General features: G+C 44.6%; 1 protein-coding gene across 1 annotated transcript in view; it reads right to left on the bottom strand.

Moving 5' to 3' along the window:
- The window catches only part of cdh16 (cadherin 16, KSP-cadherin), a gene marked incomplete at its 5' end in the record, with an annotated part of 34,075 nt that overhangs the window by 13,195 nt on the left and 6,603 nt on the right, over window positions 1–14,277 (bottom strand). The window contains 5 exons of the mRNA XM_084475796.1: window positions 5,229–5,420; window positions 8,203–8,279; window positions 9,041–9,253; window positions 10,497–10,647; window positions 11,951–12,076. Of these exons, the coding sequence (XP_084331922.1) occupies window positions 5,229–5,420; window positions 8,203–8,279; window positions 9,041–9,253; window positions 10,497–10,647; window positions 11,951–12,076 (759 nt within the window). The remainder of the gene's footprint in view (window positions 1–5,228; window positions 5,421–8,202; window positions 8,280–9,040; window positions 9,254–10,496; window positions 10,648–11,950; window positions 12,077–14,277) is intronic.

Here is a 14,277-nt window from a genome sequence, read left to right as displayed (position 1 = left end):
CACACTTGCATCATATGAATACACGTTCAGATCAGCAGCAACACACTAGTCTACTTTAAAACACTGCAGTCTTTCATGTTCACTGTTTTTCTTCAGTTCCACAGAAAGCACGTTTTTACAACAACCAAAAAATCAAATACTCAATACTGTACATTGCAGTATGGTACTTTACAATGAAGTAAATTCAGTTTAAGCAAAAATAAAACAAAAATACACTACAGTACTGTAAACACAGAAAAACACGGCAATTGTGTGTGGGAGGGCTTATGGATCCTAGCCTTGTGTGCCGAATCCATCCATGGATCGACCTTACCTCAATGTCTCTCGGCCGGTTCCATTGCCTGCAGAAGAGGCATGCGGGCATGTGGTTGTCATATATAAATAGTTTATAGTTTAGAAATGGCGAGTAAGGGGGCAAGTATACGACTTCAAATTGTTCATGGTTGGTGAACCAGTTCCGGACCAAAACAGCCCGATGGAAACTAACATTATCCCAGACAACAACAAACCTGGGCTGCTCTGATCCGTCCTGTACAGCTGCATCATCAAGTGCATCTAGAAAAGTGGTGATATGTTGGGTATTGTAGGGACCTACTTTTGCATAATGGTGCAGTTACCCTCGAAGGCTTATGGCAGCACACAATGAGATATTTCCCCCGCACTGCCCCTGGATGTGCACAATTGCCCTTTGGCCTTTTTGTAGCTGGCTGATTGGTGTTCAGTTTTGTAAGTAAGTGTTTACAGGTGTGTATCTAAGTATTACCAATGTGTTTTGTGTTTTGAATAGATGTGTTTCCCCAATGGTACGCTGAGATTTCATTTTTGAACTAAGTGTCTTAATGTATGTTGCAACTAAAGTGCAAAGCAGCACTTTTATTTAAGGTATGGTTACACGTGTTTAAGGTATAGTAACAAAAACTTCAAGTTGTGTTAAGCATGTCTCTATAGTGTTCAAGCAATGGGCAAAAACGTACATGTAATACATGAATAATCATTGGCACAGGTGTGTAACATGTGTACTGATATAATATGTAGTGATCACATGTGTACAGAAGAGGATGCGGCCTGCATCCCGGAGTCCTGTCACTGAAGGGATGTAAGTAATCCTGTAAAATATCTGTGTGTGTCTGTGTGTGTGTGTGTGTGTGTGTGTTTGAGAGAGGAACAGTGTGTGTGTGTGTGTGTGTGTGTGTACATGTATTTGTTTGAGAGAGAAATTATGTTTCTATGTGAGTGTGTAAGACAGCAAGGAAAGTGTAAATATGGGAGTGTGTATATTTGTATAGGAGAGCAAGTGAGACTGTTTGTATGTGTGTGTGTGTGTGTGCGTGCGTGCGTGCGTGCGTGCGTGCGTGCGTGCGTGCGTGCGTGCGTGCGTGCGTGTGTGTGTGTGTTTGTGTGTGGGTGTGCTAGATGACAATACTTCTGGTAATGCTCCTGGCATAAAGAATCAAAGTGATAGTAATTTGAGTCAGACGCTGTAGAGCCTCAGTAAAGTCCCAGAAGTTTCCCCCCCCCCCCCCCCCCCGCCACACATCTTCTGTGTGATGCATCACCTCTGATTCCCTTCCAAGCCACGAGGCCGGCCCCACCCACTGCTTGCTTGGTACACTGCTTGGAAACAAAACATGAAAATTCCCCGTCCCCCCCCCCCCCTCCTCTCTCTTCCACATACGGTCTTCTGTGTGCATGAATCACCTCTGGTTCCCCTCCAAGCCAATTCGGTATGCCCCGCCCACTGCTTGGTACAGTAACCGTGGCAACGGTGTGAGTTTTCACCCAGGCTCAATAGAACATTGGTCATCTTGTCCATCTTCTCTGTCTCCCTACTGACCTGTTCCCCCTGCTGTGACTGCTGTGACTTGCTGAACACATCAGCGTTCATAATGTTCAGAGCTTTGGGATGCTCCTGTTTAAAGTCCACTGTCAAACCCAGTCTGTTGTATTTCCCTCTACCGCCCCCCCTTATCGATAGCTTTTAAGCTGAATTTTCTGAATCACTATGTTCATAAATGTGTAGGGGGTAACACTCCATCTTGGTTTAACTTGACTTGCGCCACGCTGCCTTTGATACCAATAGTCATACCATCCTAATTAATAGACTCAATGTGGCTGGTGTCTCAGGGAAAGCCCTGGAGTGGTTTGTGCCATATCTTTCAAATATACTGTATATGTTTTTCAGTCTCTATGGGTACCTTTTTTGACCTAACCCGCTCCACTATAGGTTGCCACAGGAGTCAAATCTCTGTCCTATCCTTTGGATGAACGTGCTCCCTTTGGGGCAGTTAATCTGACGCTTTGGTTGTATATCCCACAAGTGTTATGCAGATTACACTCAGCTATATTTATCAGTAAAGCCAGCAACATAGTCACTCTTCACAACTGTTTAGCTATTTTAAAGGACTGGATGGGACTCAACTAATTTCTCATGGAAAACAAATTTATCAGCCAGGAAAATATTACATATTACATTTCTCCAGTGTATTAGTCGGATTGCTCCCAATGTCAAACCAAAGGCTAGGAATCTGTGCGTTATTTTTTTTATTTCAACTAACTAGATCAGTCCTGTGTCTCTCAACTCAAAAGATAACTCACAGGATATTGCAAGAAGGGAATTATTACCGGCCTCTGACGCAGAAATCATTTTTTCTCATCTTGATACGGCAAAGCCCTCTTCCCTTGCCTTAGCTGGCTGCCCTGTCAGGTCTTCAGCTGTACAAAATGCATCCTCTGTTAAATCCATCCGCTGTTAAAGGAGCTGCACATTCACTGTACAAATCATAAAAGGATTCAATTATATTTAATAAAAGATATAGAAAACAAGTCTAAATAGTGGCTTCTCTGACAACAATTCTACAGTCAGTATGTTGTCCTTTGCCCATTCCGGGGTTAACAGCAATGAAACACTTTGGCACACAAACACAGTGTGCTGGAGCCATGGAAGCAGGCAAACAAACTCAATAAACTCAAATTGTAGTAGATTCTACTGGAGCTAAAACGCCTCATCCTGATTCGTAATAGCTCCACAGCCAAAGCTAAGCTAAAACAACGATTAATCTTGGAATTGCAATTTAGAGATGGAGACAGCTTTTGTATATAAATAAAGTTGTACCTACTTACTTTTACTATTATATATAACTGTAGGTAATATGAGCCACCAAGATAAATCATGAATCCACTATCCACATCTATGTATCCCTCCTTTTACTTATCCACTCATCCATTCACACATTCATCCATACAACCATCCACCCATTAAGTCTTATATTCAACCATTCATCCAACCATCCACCCATTCACTCATCCACTCATCCAACCTTCCACTCATCCAGCCACGCATGCGTTAATTCATCCATTTAGACTTAAATCTGTCCATCTATCCATCCATCCATCCATCCATTTCAAGTAATGGAGATGAAGAGAGTTAGTGAGATAAAGAGAAAGAGAGAGTGAGAAATAAAGGGATGGAGCTTCATACGTGAAGAGTGAGCGAGAAACAGGACGAGAGACACCAGGAAGGCGGTCTGGCGGGGGAGGAGGAGGAGGAGAGGGGGTGGAGGGGAGGCGGGCCAATAGATGAGATTGATTAGAATCCTGGAGAACAGGCTGTGTTGTTTTCCAAGAGACGAGACATTCCTTTCCTCTCCCTGTTTACGATTCGTTAGACCGTCGCTAAAGTGCTTTAACCGTTAATGTCTGTTCACACAACCTGACTCCTCTGCTTGGGGGGGGGGGGGGGGCGGTGGGGGTATTATTAATAATGGAGAGGTTCCAGAGGGCTCTCCTAGTCATCCCAGCTATAAAACACACCACGGGTGTCCTTTCAGTGATATTTGAATCAGCTTTCGGCTTATTAGGTCACATTTGCCAATGATGAATTATCTAAGGCATACACAGACACACATACTTACACACGTGTGCATGTGAATGTTTAATGAAAGTGTCTATTCCCCCTAGTCATCGTATCTAATGGTGTGGTCGCAGTGCTGCACAAGTGCTGCACCAGGGAAATGTGTTTATAATCTATTTTTGTAAGCATGTAATATGAGATAAACCCCTTTCTCTCAGTCTCTTCCCCTCTCACCCCCTCCACCCCCACCCACCCACCCACCCACCACACACACACTCCCACACACAAACACACACACACACACACACACACGCACACACACACACACACACACACTCCTCTCTGAACATGCTTTGCAGGTGTTGGAGGAGGATGATGGATGATTGGGTAAAAACAGTCCTGTGTTGTCTAGTCTGTTATTCTCCTGAAATATAATCTGAACACCTGGATAATCAACCTGGGGCTTTAGACAGGCGGTACCTAGCAGTATCTTCCACAATGCAGCTTTATATAAATAATAGTGAGAGAGTGGGCCATGAGTGTGTGTGCGTCAGAGAATGTGTGGGTGAGTATGTAAGCATGAGTAGTAGTATTGTGTAAGAAAATATATTGTATGAGAATGTAAATGGGACCATTGCATCAGTGTGTAAACGTGCATGAATGTTTTTATCTTTGAGAAAAAGAGAGACAGAACCAGCGAGAGAGAGTGGTAGATAGGGAGAGAAAGAGAGAAAGAGAGAGAAAGAGGGACATAGAGTGAGAGAGTTCTAATCTTTTCAATGCTGGAACCATCTGCATCAGCACCAGCCTCCGACCACACCTTTCTATATCACATTTAAAACAACTATCCTATAGTGACACTTTTACTGTACTTCCTATATCACATTTAAAACAACTACTAGTAACACTAGGCCTGTACTTCCTATATCACAATTAAAACAACTTGACAAAATGAATACATTCAAATAGTTAGATCAATGGAAAACTTTGGATTGGAACGTGAATGTGAAAAATATGAATTGGAATGAATGCTAGCGATTACTTGAAAGATATTTTGAAGTGGCTCCATACTTAAAAATAACAAAACACCCTTGTCATTACATTGCATACAATAACAAAATACATGCTGAGTGACCACAGACTGGCTGTTTAAACTGGTCGTCATAGAAACAATTGTTGGATCTAAATAAAATAAAAAATCTCGAGAGTGAGAGAGAGAGAGAGAGAGAGAGAGAGAGAGAGAGAGAGAGAGAGAGAGAGAGAGAGAGAGAGAGAGAGAGAATAGAGAGTGTTAGAAAGAGAGAGAGAGCGAGAGAACGGGCAAGCTAGCGAGAGAGAGAGAGAGAGAGAGAGAGAGGTAGAGTTACTCTGCGTTCACCTTGGAGAGGACCAGTGAGACCTCATTGGTGTGGCGGTCTACGGCCAGGGTGAACACGTCCTCTTCGTTCCCAGACTCCAGACGGTAGTTGACCTGCCAGCTGTCCCCTCCCCTCACATCCGCATCCCCCGCCACCACCGCCGTCACCGTGGTACCCACCAACGCATCCTCCGGGATGTGGTACGGCCCATACTGATGGAGAGGGGGAGTGGGTGGGTGGAGGTGTGAAGGTGGTGTAGAGAGGGAGGTGGGGGAGGGGGGGGTGGAGGTGGTAGAGAGGGAGATGGGTGGAGGGGTGGAGGTGGTAGAGAGGGAGATGGGTGGAGGTGGTGGAGGTGGTAGAGAGGGAGATGGGTGGAGGTGGTGGAGGTGGTAGAGAGGGAGATGGGTGGAGGTGGTGGAGGTGGTAGAGAGGGAGATGGGTGGAGGTGGTGGAGGTGGTAGAGAGGGAGATGGGTGGAGGTGGTGGAGGTGGTAGAGAGGGAGATGGGTGGAGGTGGTGGAGGTGGTAGAGAGGGAGATGGGTGGAGGTGGTGGAGGTGGTAGAGAGGGAGATGGGCGGAGGGGTGGAGGTGGTAGAGAGGGAGATGGGTGGAGGTGGTGGAGGTGGTAGAGAGGGAGATGGGTGGAGGTGGTGGAGGTGGTAGAGAGGGAGATGGGTGGAGGTGGTGGAGGTGGTAGAGAGGGAGATGGGTGGAGGTGGTGGAGGTGGTAGAGAGGGAGATGGGTGGAGGTGGTGGAGGTGGTAGAGAGGGAGATGGGTGGAGGGGTGGAGGTGGTAGAGAGGGAGATGGGTGGAGGTGGTGGAGGTGGTAGAGAGGGAGATGGGCGGAGGGGTGGAGGTGGTAGAGAGGGAGATGGGTGGAGGTGGTGGAGGTGGTAGAGAGGGAGATGGGCGGAGGGGTGGAGGTGGTAGAGAGGGAGATGGGTGGAGGTGGTGGAGGTGGTAGAGAGGGAGATGGGTGGAGGTGGTGGAGAGGTAGAGAGGGAGATGGGCGGAGGGGTGGGGGGTGGTGGAGGGGGAGATGAGGGTGGGGTCGGAGGTGGTGGAGGGGTATAGAGACGGAGGTGTCGGTGGAGGGATGGAGGTGGTGGAGGGGTAGGGAGGAACATGGGAGGGAGGGGTAAAGGTGGTGGACAGGGAGATGGGAAGATGGGATTGAGAGGAAAATGGAATGAGGATAGTGTTTAATACAATTTAACAAACCTTTAAGTATTTATATGATTGCATACATATATATATAGTATATCGGTATTCCCTATGTATCAGAGTACATATATAGATAGGGAATACTAATTAGAATTTTCCTGATCACTTCAAAAAGTAAAGTTAAAAGTTGAAAAAGGACAACAGAACAGTGCATATCTGTCTCTAATTCTCTTAAAGTTCATGCTTTAGATTTACTCACTACATCGTACGCATGAATATTTAAATGCTTGCATCTCACAAGTTTGAATGCGTGTGCGTATATATATATATATATATATACATATACTGTATCCATAACCTGACTAGCTAATGAGATGGAAGTGTACTATACATAAAGAACTGATAATATAATCAATATAAATACTATCAATTCTCCACACACCGCTCCTCGGCACCTGCCGCTATCAGCTGACCTTTCCTCACACACCTCGGGGGCGTATCGGTGCTTTTGGCCCCGGGCCTTTAATCACCCACTCACGGCCCTGCTCCTCCAGCCAAGAGGACCTTCTCTCATGTGGCCAGCACAGTCCCAGGGCCCCTGGCTGGGGGTCTGTCATCACTCCGTCAGCACCCCCCCCCTCCCCCCCCCCAATGGAGCACCATGGAAAATCCAGGGCTGCCCTGCCTGACCCCCGCTCAACAGTTTTTTCCACCTTGGGAGAAGTGTGTGTGTGTGGGGGGGGGAGGGGGGGGGGGGGGGGTCCTACTTTGTGTGTGTTTGTGTGTGTGCCAATCAGGTAATGCTGAACCAAGCTGATGCTTTTTTTCATCATATCACTTGCAATGCAGTTCTTTAATTCCACTTTGGTAATATAACAATGGCTAATGACTTTGAGATAAAATAGTATATCACTTTCCGAATTTCTGTTATTCTTTTAAACTTTTATTCCTACTGATCCCTTAAATGGGACTTTTCCATTTGTGTTTTTCTGTGAAGTGATTTTGAGCACTATACAAGATGAATGTCTTTTAATTAGCATTACTATTAGTATTATTATCTGTAAATCTGTATGTTCTTCCTTCTCTGTATGCCATAATACATAAAGTGATCATTTGCAGGTGAAATGTGAATAGGATGGATCTCATTCACACAGACATAGAGTGAATCCCCACAATCCCGATGAAGAAAAGAGTGGTGGGGAACATGGATGGATGAATGTGATGTGAACGTCAGAAGCAGTCTCTATTGTTACCTGGCCTTCATACACTTCACAATAATACCACGACTAAAAAATAATTCCCGCTCAGGCAATGACCACTATAAAACAGCTGACCTTTGGTTGATAAAAACACACACGCACATTCGCTTGTCCATGGGCATGTGTGGGTGTGTGTGTGTGTGTGTGTGTGTGTGTGTGTGTTCATGTGCACGGCTTTGTTTCCGTGTGTGTGCGTATCGGAGCGGTTGTCTATAAATAAATGAACTAGACCTTGATAGAGGCCTTTATCAGATTAAACTCAGAGAACACAGAGAATAGAAAATAAGTTATACACACACACACACACACACACACACACACACACACATATCCTTCTATCTTTCTGAGTGGGAGATCAGGGAACAATTTTAGTCTCTTGACCGGGAGAGTGACATCAGTGACCTGTACGATGGACTGCATTGCTTTGTGTTTTTGATATATTTATAGGTGTGTGTGTGTCTGTCTGTGTCTAAGTGTATTTCTGTGTTTATATGTTTGTGTGTGTGTGTGTGTGTGTGTGTGTGTGTGTGTGTGTGTGTGTGTGTGCGCGTGTTCTTTTGTGTACCTCGTGTTGCGAGAAGACCGGGGCGTTGTTGTTCTCATCCTGGACTGTCACGACCACCGTGCAGGAGCTGTTCAGACCTAGCGATGACATGATCAGCTAGAGACCCTCTCAGTCTCCGTACACACAGCCTGACGCCTCAGCACGTCTTCATCGTCTAGCCCTGCTGCCGGCACTGCCTGAACCCGACTGCTGGCATTGCACATTCGCACTTTTGGAAGTGAACTTAAAACCTGCACTTTAGGTGAACTTCCACTAAAGTCACTTGCCACTTTTACACTCTTGCCTATGTAGGGACGAGCCATGAATGAATGTATGAATCATGTATGTACTATGTCTTATGTCTATGTCTATGTCTTTGGCTTCCTATTTTTGTGTGGTGTTTGTCTTGTCTGTTGTATTGTAGAGCACACTGCAGCAAATTCCTAACAACTTCTGTTGTATGGCAATTAAAGTATTGAATCTTGAATTGCTGCTGGTGCTACCGTTAAAGACCTGAGTAATAGTAGCCTTGGAAACGTCTATTTGACCATCAAAGCACCCATACCAGAATCGTCTTATAATATCTTCACAGATTCAAAATGTGAGCCAGATGCGGACTTCAGCTCACAAAACCAGTATTGTATGAAGTCTAAGGCTCATGCTATGTTTCGCGCCACTATTTTTACTCCTACTATCTTCACTATATCCAAACTATTTTGGTTCATGACTAAGCTGTTGAAGCAATTTCCTTGTACCTCAAGAGTCTTAACTCGTCTTCTCTTCTTCTTTCAGCGAGTGAGTGACACGGCCCTAATCGGCGGCACGGCTAGACTCAAACCGCGAGATCGATCAAGGTCACCTTTGGCGTCCTCGGCGGTGATGGTGAGGGTGTACTGGGGGGCGGTGCCCTCCATGCTGTCCGCCTGGACGGAGATGACGCCCGAGTCGCGGTCCACCCTGAACAGCGCCCGGGGGGTCTCCGGGATCTGGACCACCAGCCGGTAGAAGATGCGGACGTTGTCGGTCTTGGGGTCGTCGTTGTCCGCCGCCTGCACGGTCAGGATCTCAGTCCCTGTGGGGTGGGGGATGAAGGGGTCTGTGTTGTAAATCGAATGAAACGAGGGAAGCCCCTCTGAAAACGGACCAAAAGCAACATTGTTGTGCAGCATGTTGTACACAGTATGTACATGTCATGTCGCACGTTACTTGCAGCACATAGCATCTAACATTTTGCACGTTGCATTCAGCACACAACACGTTGCAATAACAGCATGGGAACGAGGGGGACATCTATGAATCAGCTATTGTTTTTTTTCCTGTCCGTTTGATCTCCCCTTACTGATTTCATTGAGTCGAAAAAGATTGTCCATCGCCATTCTTTTCCCAGAATGACCAAAAAGCGAGAAAAAAAAAGAGTTGTGTTGTTAAGTAACACAGAGCTACACTACCAGACGTGTTTATTGGGGCCTGGTCGTCGTATCCGTCACCGATAGCATGAGGTCTAATCAGCTTTCCCCTGCTTGGCCATGTTATTACCCTCGCTGGCCCTGCTCCATAGTCACTTCTAAAAAATCCTATTCTCATGATAGAGGACATGGGTCAGATGATGTGTGTCCACACCCCACCTTTCCCCTCATTTCTATGAATCGTAACAGGAAAGAGCGGCGAGAAATACACAATGGTTTCAAATGAACTGTTAGTTAAGCATGAGTGCAAACTAAATATGAAATATCATAATGTTCTTAAGGCTGGCAATGTTTTGTGGTATCTTTTTACAACATCGATGAAGGGCTGACAAATCAAGAACTAATTTACAGGCGGAGGTACCATCAAAACAGACAGGTAGGCACCCCATCATACAGACAGACAAACAGCTAGAGATATGGATTGATACACATACCACACACACACACACACACACACACACATACACACACATACACACACATCTACACCCATACCTAGGGCTGTGCAATTAATCGAATTTTGATCACGATTTTGATTCTTGGGTCAAACGATCTCCAAATTAATAAAATCGAGTTGGAACAATTATTTTGAAAAAAAAAAGAAAGAAAAAGTGGATTCTGAAGTTCAAGACAAGTTAAATGCATTTTATTTTCAAACTCAAAAAGAATCGTTTGAAGAATCGTTTCATTTCAATCTTGACCAAAAAAAACGTGATTCTCATTTTTTCCAAAATCGAGCAGCCTTACCCACACCCACACACACACCCACACCCACCCACACCCACACACACCCACACCCACCCCCACCCCCACACCCACACACACAAACTACCAGAAAGAGAAGCCGACCTCTGTGTGCCAGCTCCTTGACCACCGTGTGGTACTGGGCCTGGGGGAAGGTGGGCCTGTTGTCGTTGGCGTCTCCCACCATCACCCTCAGCTCCACTGGCTTGGCTATCTCCCGCCCGTCCGGTCGCTCCACTACGATACTGATCTGGAACTGAAACGGTTCCAAACACACACACACACACACACACACACACACCTCCTTAAGTAGCCGTGAGTGTAGAATCAGAATTGCAGAATTGTAGAATCACGAAACATAATTCGTAGTGCTATTTCAGATTTGTGAACTTTTAGTTGGTATTTTGTGGTTGCAGAAAAGATTTGTAAACCTGTGAATGGGCTTGCGTATCTGTATCATGCTTCTCTCATGCCTCTCACATTTCGCGATATTTGTGATCCAATAATATTTATTTGAATTCATAACAACTTCAACAAATTGATAAAGGTGTATACACGACTCAATGAATACAACTCCACTCCTTGCGAGTGACTAATCTGCGATTCCCAAAATTATTATTATCATTATTGCTATATTGAGCAAGAGCAATGTTACTTGATTATATGACACATTCACCTTCTCCTTTCGTAGAAGCTAGTACATCTTTTAGTGTCAGAAACAATAATATAACTAGAATAATAGAAAATAATAGAAAATTAAGAAGACCGTGAAACTTATGAAGATGGGCATTGAAGGTTCACACCCATTTAAGCAGGTTACAGATAACCTGTGCGCGACAGACAGACATATGCTGCGATCCATTTGTATGGTACACCGGTACGCCCGCCCTACTCTGGCGAGAACGTAACGTCATTTCCTGGCTTGCAGCGCTTAGAGCGTTCCCGTTCCTCATTGGCTAGGCATTGTTGTTGTTAGCTACATTAGCCTCTTTAGCAAACCAGCTCGAAAACAAACAACACAACTTTACATTGTATTGCACGCACAGCAAGACCGCGCAATGCACACATTGGTGACCGGAATAAAGCAGCAATGTAATAAAGTGTGTAAGAGCATTTAAAATCTACATTCAAATGACCAACGTGGTACAAATACAAAGAAAATAATTCTCTTCACGGGCGCAGCCATTTTTGTTGTCGAGTCGTACGGTCAGCTTCACTGAACTCGGTCTACTCTCAGAACTATGAATGGGAAGGTTTATACAACGACCAAAAGGGAGCGTGCCTCCGTGAAATGCCGCAAGACAGCTAGGAGATTTACACCTTACGACTCGTGCGGGCGGGAGTAACATACACATGGATTGCACCATTAGACTGTGGAGTGTGGTTCTTGGTGTTGATGTGGGTGTTGGTGTTTTGATTGTCACTGCCCGGGTTAGACTGTGGAGTGTGGTTCTTGGTGTTGATATGGGTGTTGGTGTTTTGATTGTCACTGCCCGGGTTAGACTGTGGAGTGTGGTTCTTGGTGTTGCTATGGGTGTTTGTGTGCCACTGATACAGACCTGGTCTTGGGTCTCTCTGTCCAGGGGAGCATTGAGGTAGATTACTCCATCCATGCTGATGGTGAACAGCATCTCTGGAAACTCCCCCTCCAGACTGTACTCTGCCTGGCTGCCACTCCACTTTACCTACACACACACGCACACACACACATGCATGCGCAGACACACACACACACACACACACACACCACACAGACACATGCACGCGCAAACACATACACACATACATACATGCAAGCATGCATCCATGCACAAAAACACACACACACACACACACACACACACACACACACACACACACACACATACATGCACGCGGAAACACACACACACACACGTTTGCAGCCAGAAAACGCATTCAGACACAGATAGAAATACACAGAAAATTACGAAAACAAACACACACATTTACCCGCACACACATAAGCATCATTAAGTCAAGGTATCTTTCCATCAAAAAAACAAACTGTGTAAGTGGTATCATCTGCAGCGAGAGCAGAAGGGGAAAACAGAACAGAAAGAGGTGAGCAGATGTATGATCTTTAAGTCGTGCACCAGGCGACCGCATGTTTACATGATAAAGAACCGACAGAACGAACTGACAATGATGAGGAACAGAGGGTCTCTCTCTCTCTCTCCCACTCTCTTCGACTCTTTCCCTCTCTCTCCCTCTCTCTGTCTCTCCCTCCTGGGATGGGGGGGAGGGTGGGGGATTTTCCACTTCGCTCCAAAGCCTCCTAAGCACACAGCGAGGCCCTGGTTAACCATCAAACAGAACCCAACAAGGAGAGAACAGCTTCAGCACCCCCCCAACACACACACACACACACTCACACACACACACACACACACATACACACATCCAGGGCATGTGAATCCACTACACCACCCCTCTCCCTCACCCCACCTCTTTGTTTTGGAGATTGCTGTGCTTCTGTACATATACACACACATGCGAGGCCACGCTGCTGCACAGCCGACTCCTTCCTGGTGTTCTGGTCACACTTATTGACCGCTACGCCTTTTAAGAGACGAGTGTGAAGGTTTGATTAATGATCAGTCTCGGCTTTATAAATAGGCTCTGTGCTGGACGTCCACACAAGTGGTGAGGTCATCTGTTTTGCCTGGACTGTGTTTTGTGGTTGTTGTGCACTCCAGTGTTTTTCAAAGATAGACTCTACTGCCCCAGTCTTTGCTTGGCTGCTGTGGTGTTTATGTTGGTGCGAGGAATGAGCTTTTAGGCATTAGGAGGTTTTCATGCATCCAAGATCAGGAAAAAAACATCTGAGGTCTGCCTAATGGCTTTACACTTTGAAACCAGTGTAATCATTTTCTGCAGTTTTTTATTAAAATATATACTTGCAATATAATATTTTTCAGTACAATCATATATATATATATATATATATATATATATATATATATATATATATATATATATATATATATATATATATATATAATAGTTCTCTTCTAAATTACTTTTAAGTTAAAATAAAATAGGATAGTCGTAAAAGTTTTAACGATCATCTCTTAAAATTTCTTTAAAATGTACTACAATGTAAATCAATTCTAATGGCCTTGTTTTTGAAGGGTGTATAAATAAAGTGGTCCATTCAGCCTGACTCCAGGTTAACTGAATGTAGACACATGTGATCTAATAATAAAACCTGTGGTTTGGAGTGGTCTCTCTCCAAATCAGACCATACTAGAAGCTTCCATCCAGATTCCCAAAGTTCAAGATCTTTTTTATGTCTTTTGGACAGATAATAAAACAATATTGAAATTCAACCACCCTCTTTTCCTAACAGTATTGCATGGAATTTGGCTTATTTTAATGGTTACCACATCGGCCACATCAACTCCATTTCCCGAAAGATATTAACAGAACGATCCCACTTTTTAAATTTATTGTTTGCCTAAACAAATTTGATGTTGCAGATGGCATGACGCAATAGGCCTACTCTGTAATGCTAGAAACTAGCCGAGTGGGATGGTTCCCCTGAAAAGCATTATTTGTATTATTCAGATATTTATCTTTTCCAGAAGTCTAACATCTCCACATTCATCATAGAAAATAATAATCGTGTTATATACAAGTCATGAATATATTTTGCAATATTCATGTTCTAATCCATGATAATGTAAAAGTTACATGTGGTTTAATGACCCAAAGTATAGCCAAATGTTGTTTAGAAGCGTCTTCCGCTGTTTCAAAAGTCAGTGTGTGTTGACAAGTGATGGAACAAACACATGCACACAAATCCATACCAATGTACAGGCTCAAAAACACACACATATGTCGACGTACACGTCCACATATGTGC

The sequence above is a fragment of the Micromesistius poutassou genome (genome assembly GCF_964030765.1).
Source record: "Micromesistius poutassou genome assembly, chromosome: 12".
NCBI classification, from domain to species: Eukaryota; Metazoa; Chordata; class Actinopteri; order Gadiformes; family Gadidae; genus Micromesistius; species Micromesistius poutassou.
Note: the sequence above shows the minus strand (reverse complement) of the source record. Positions and strands in the feature narration are given on the sequence as shown.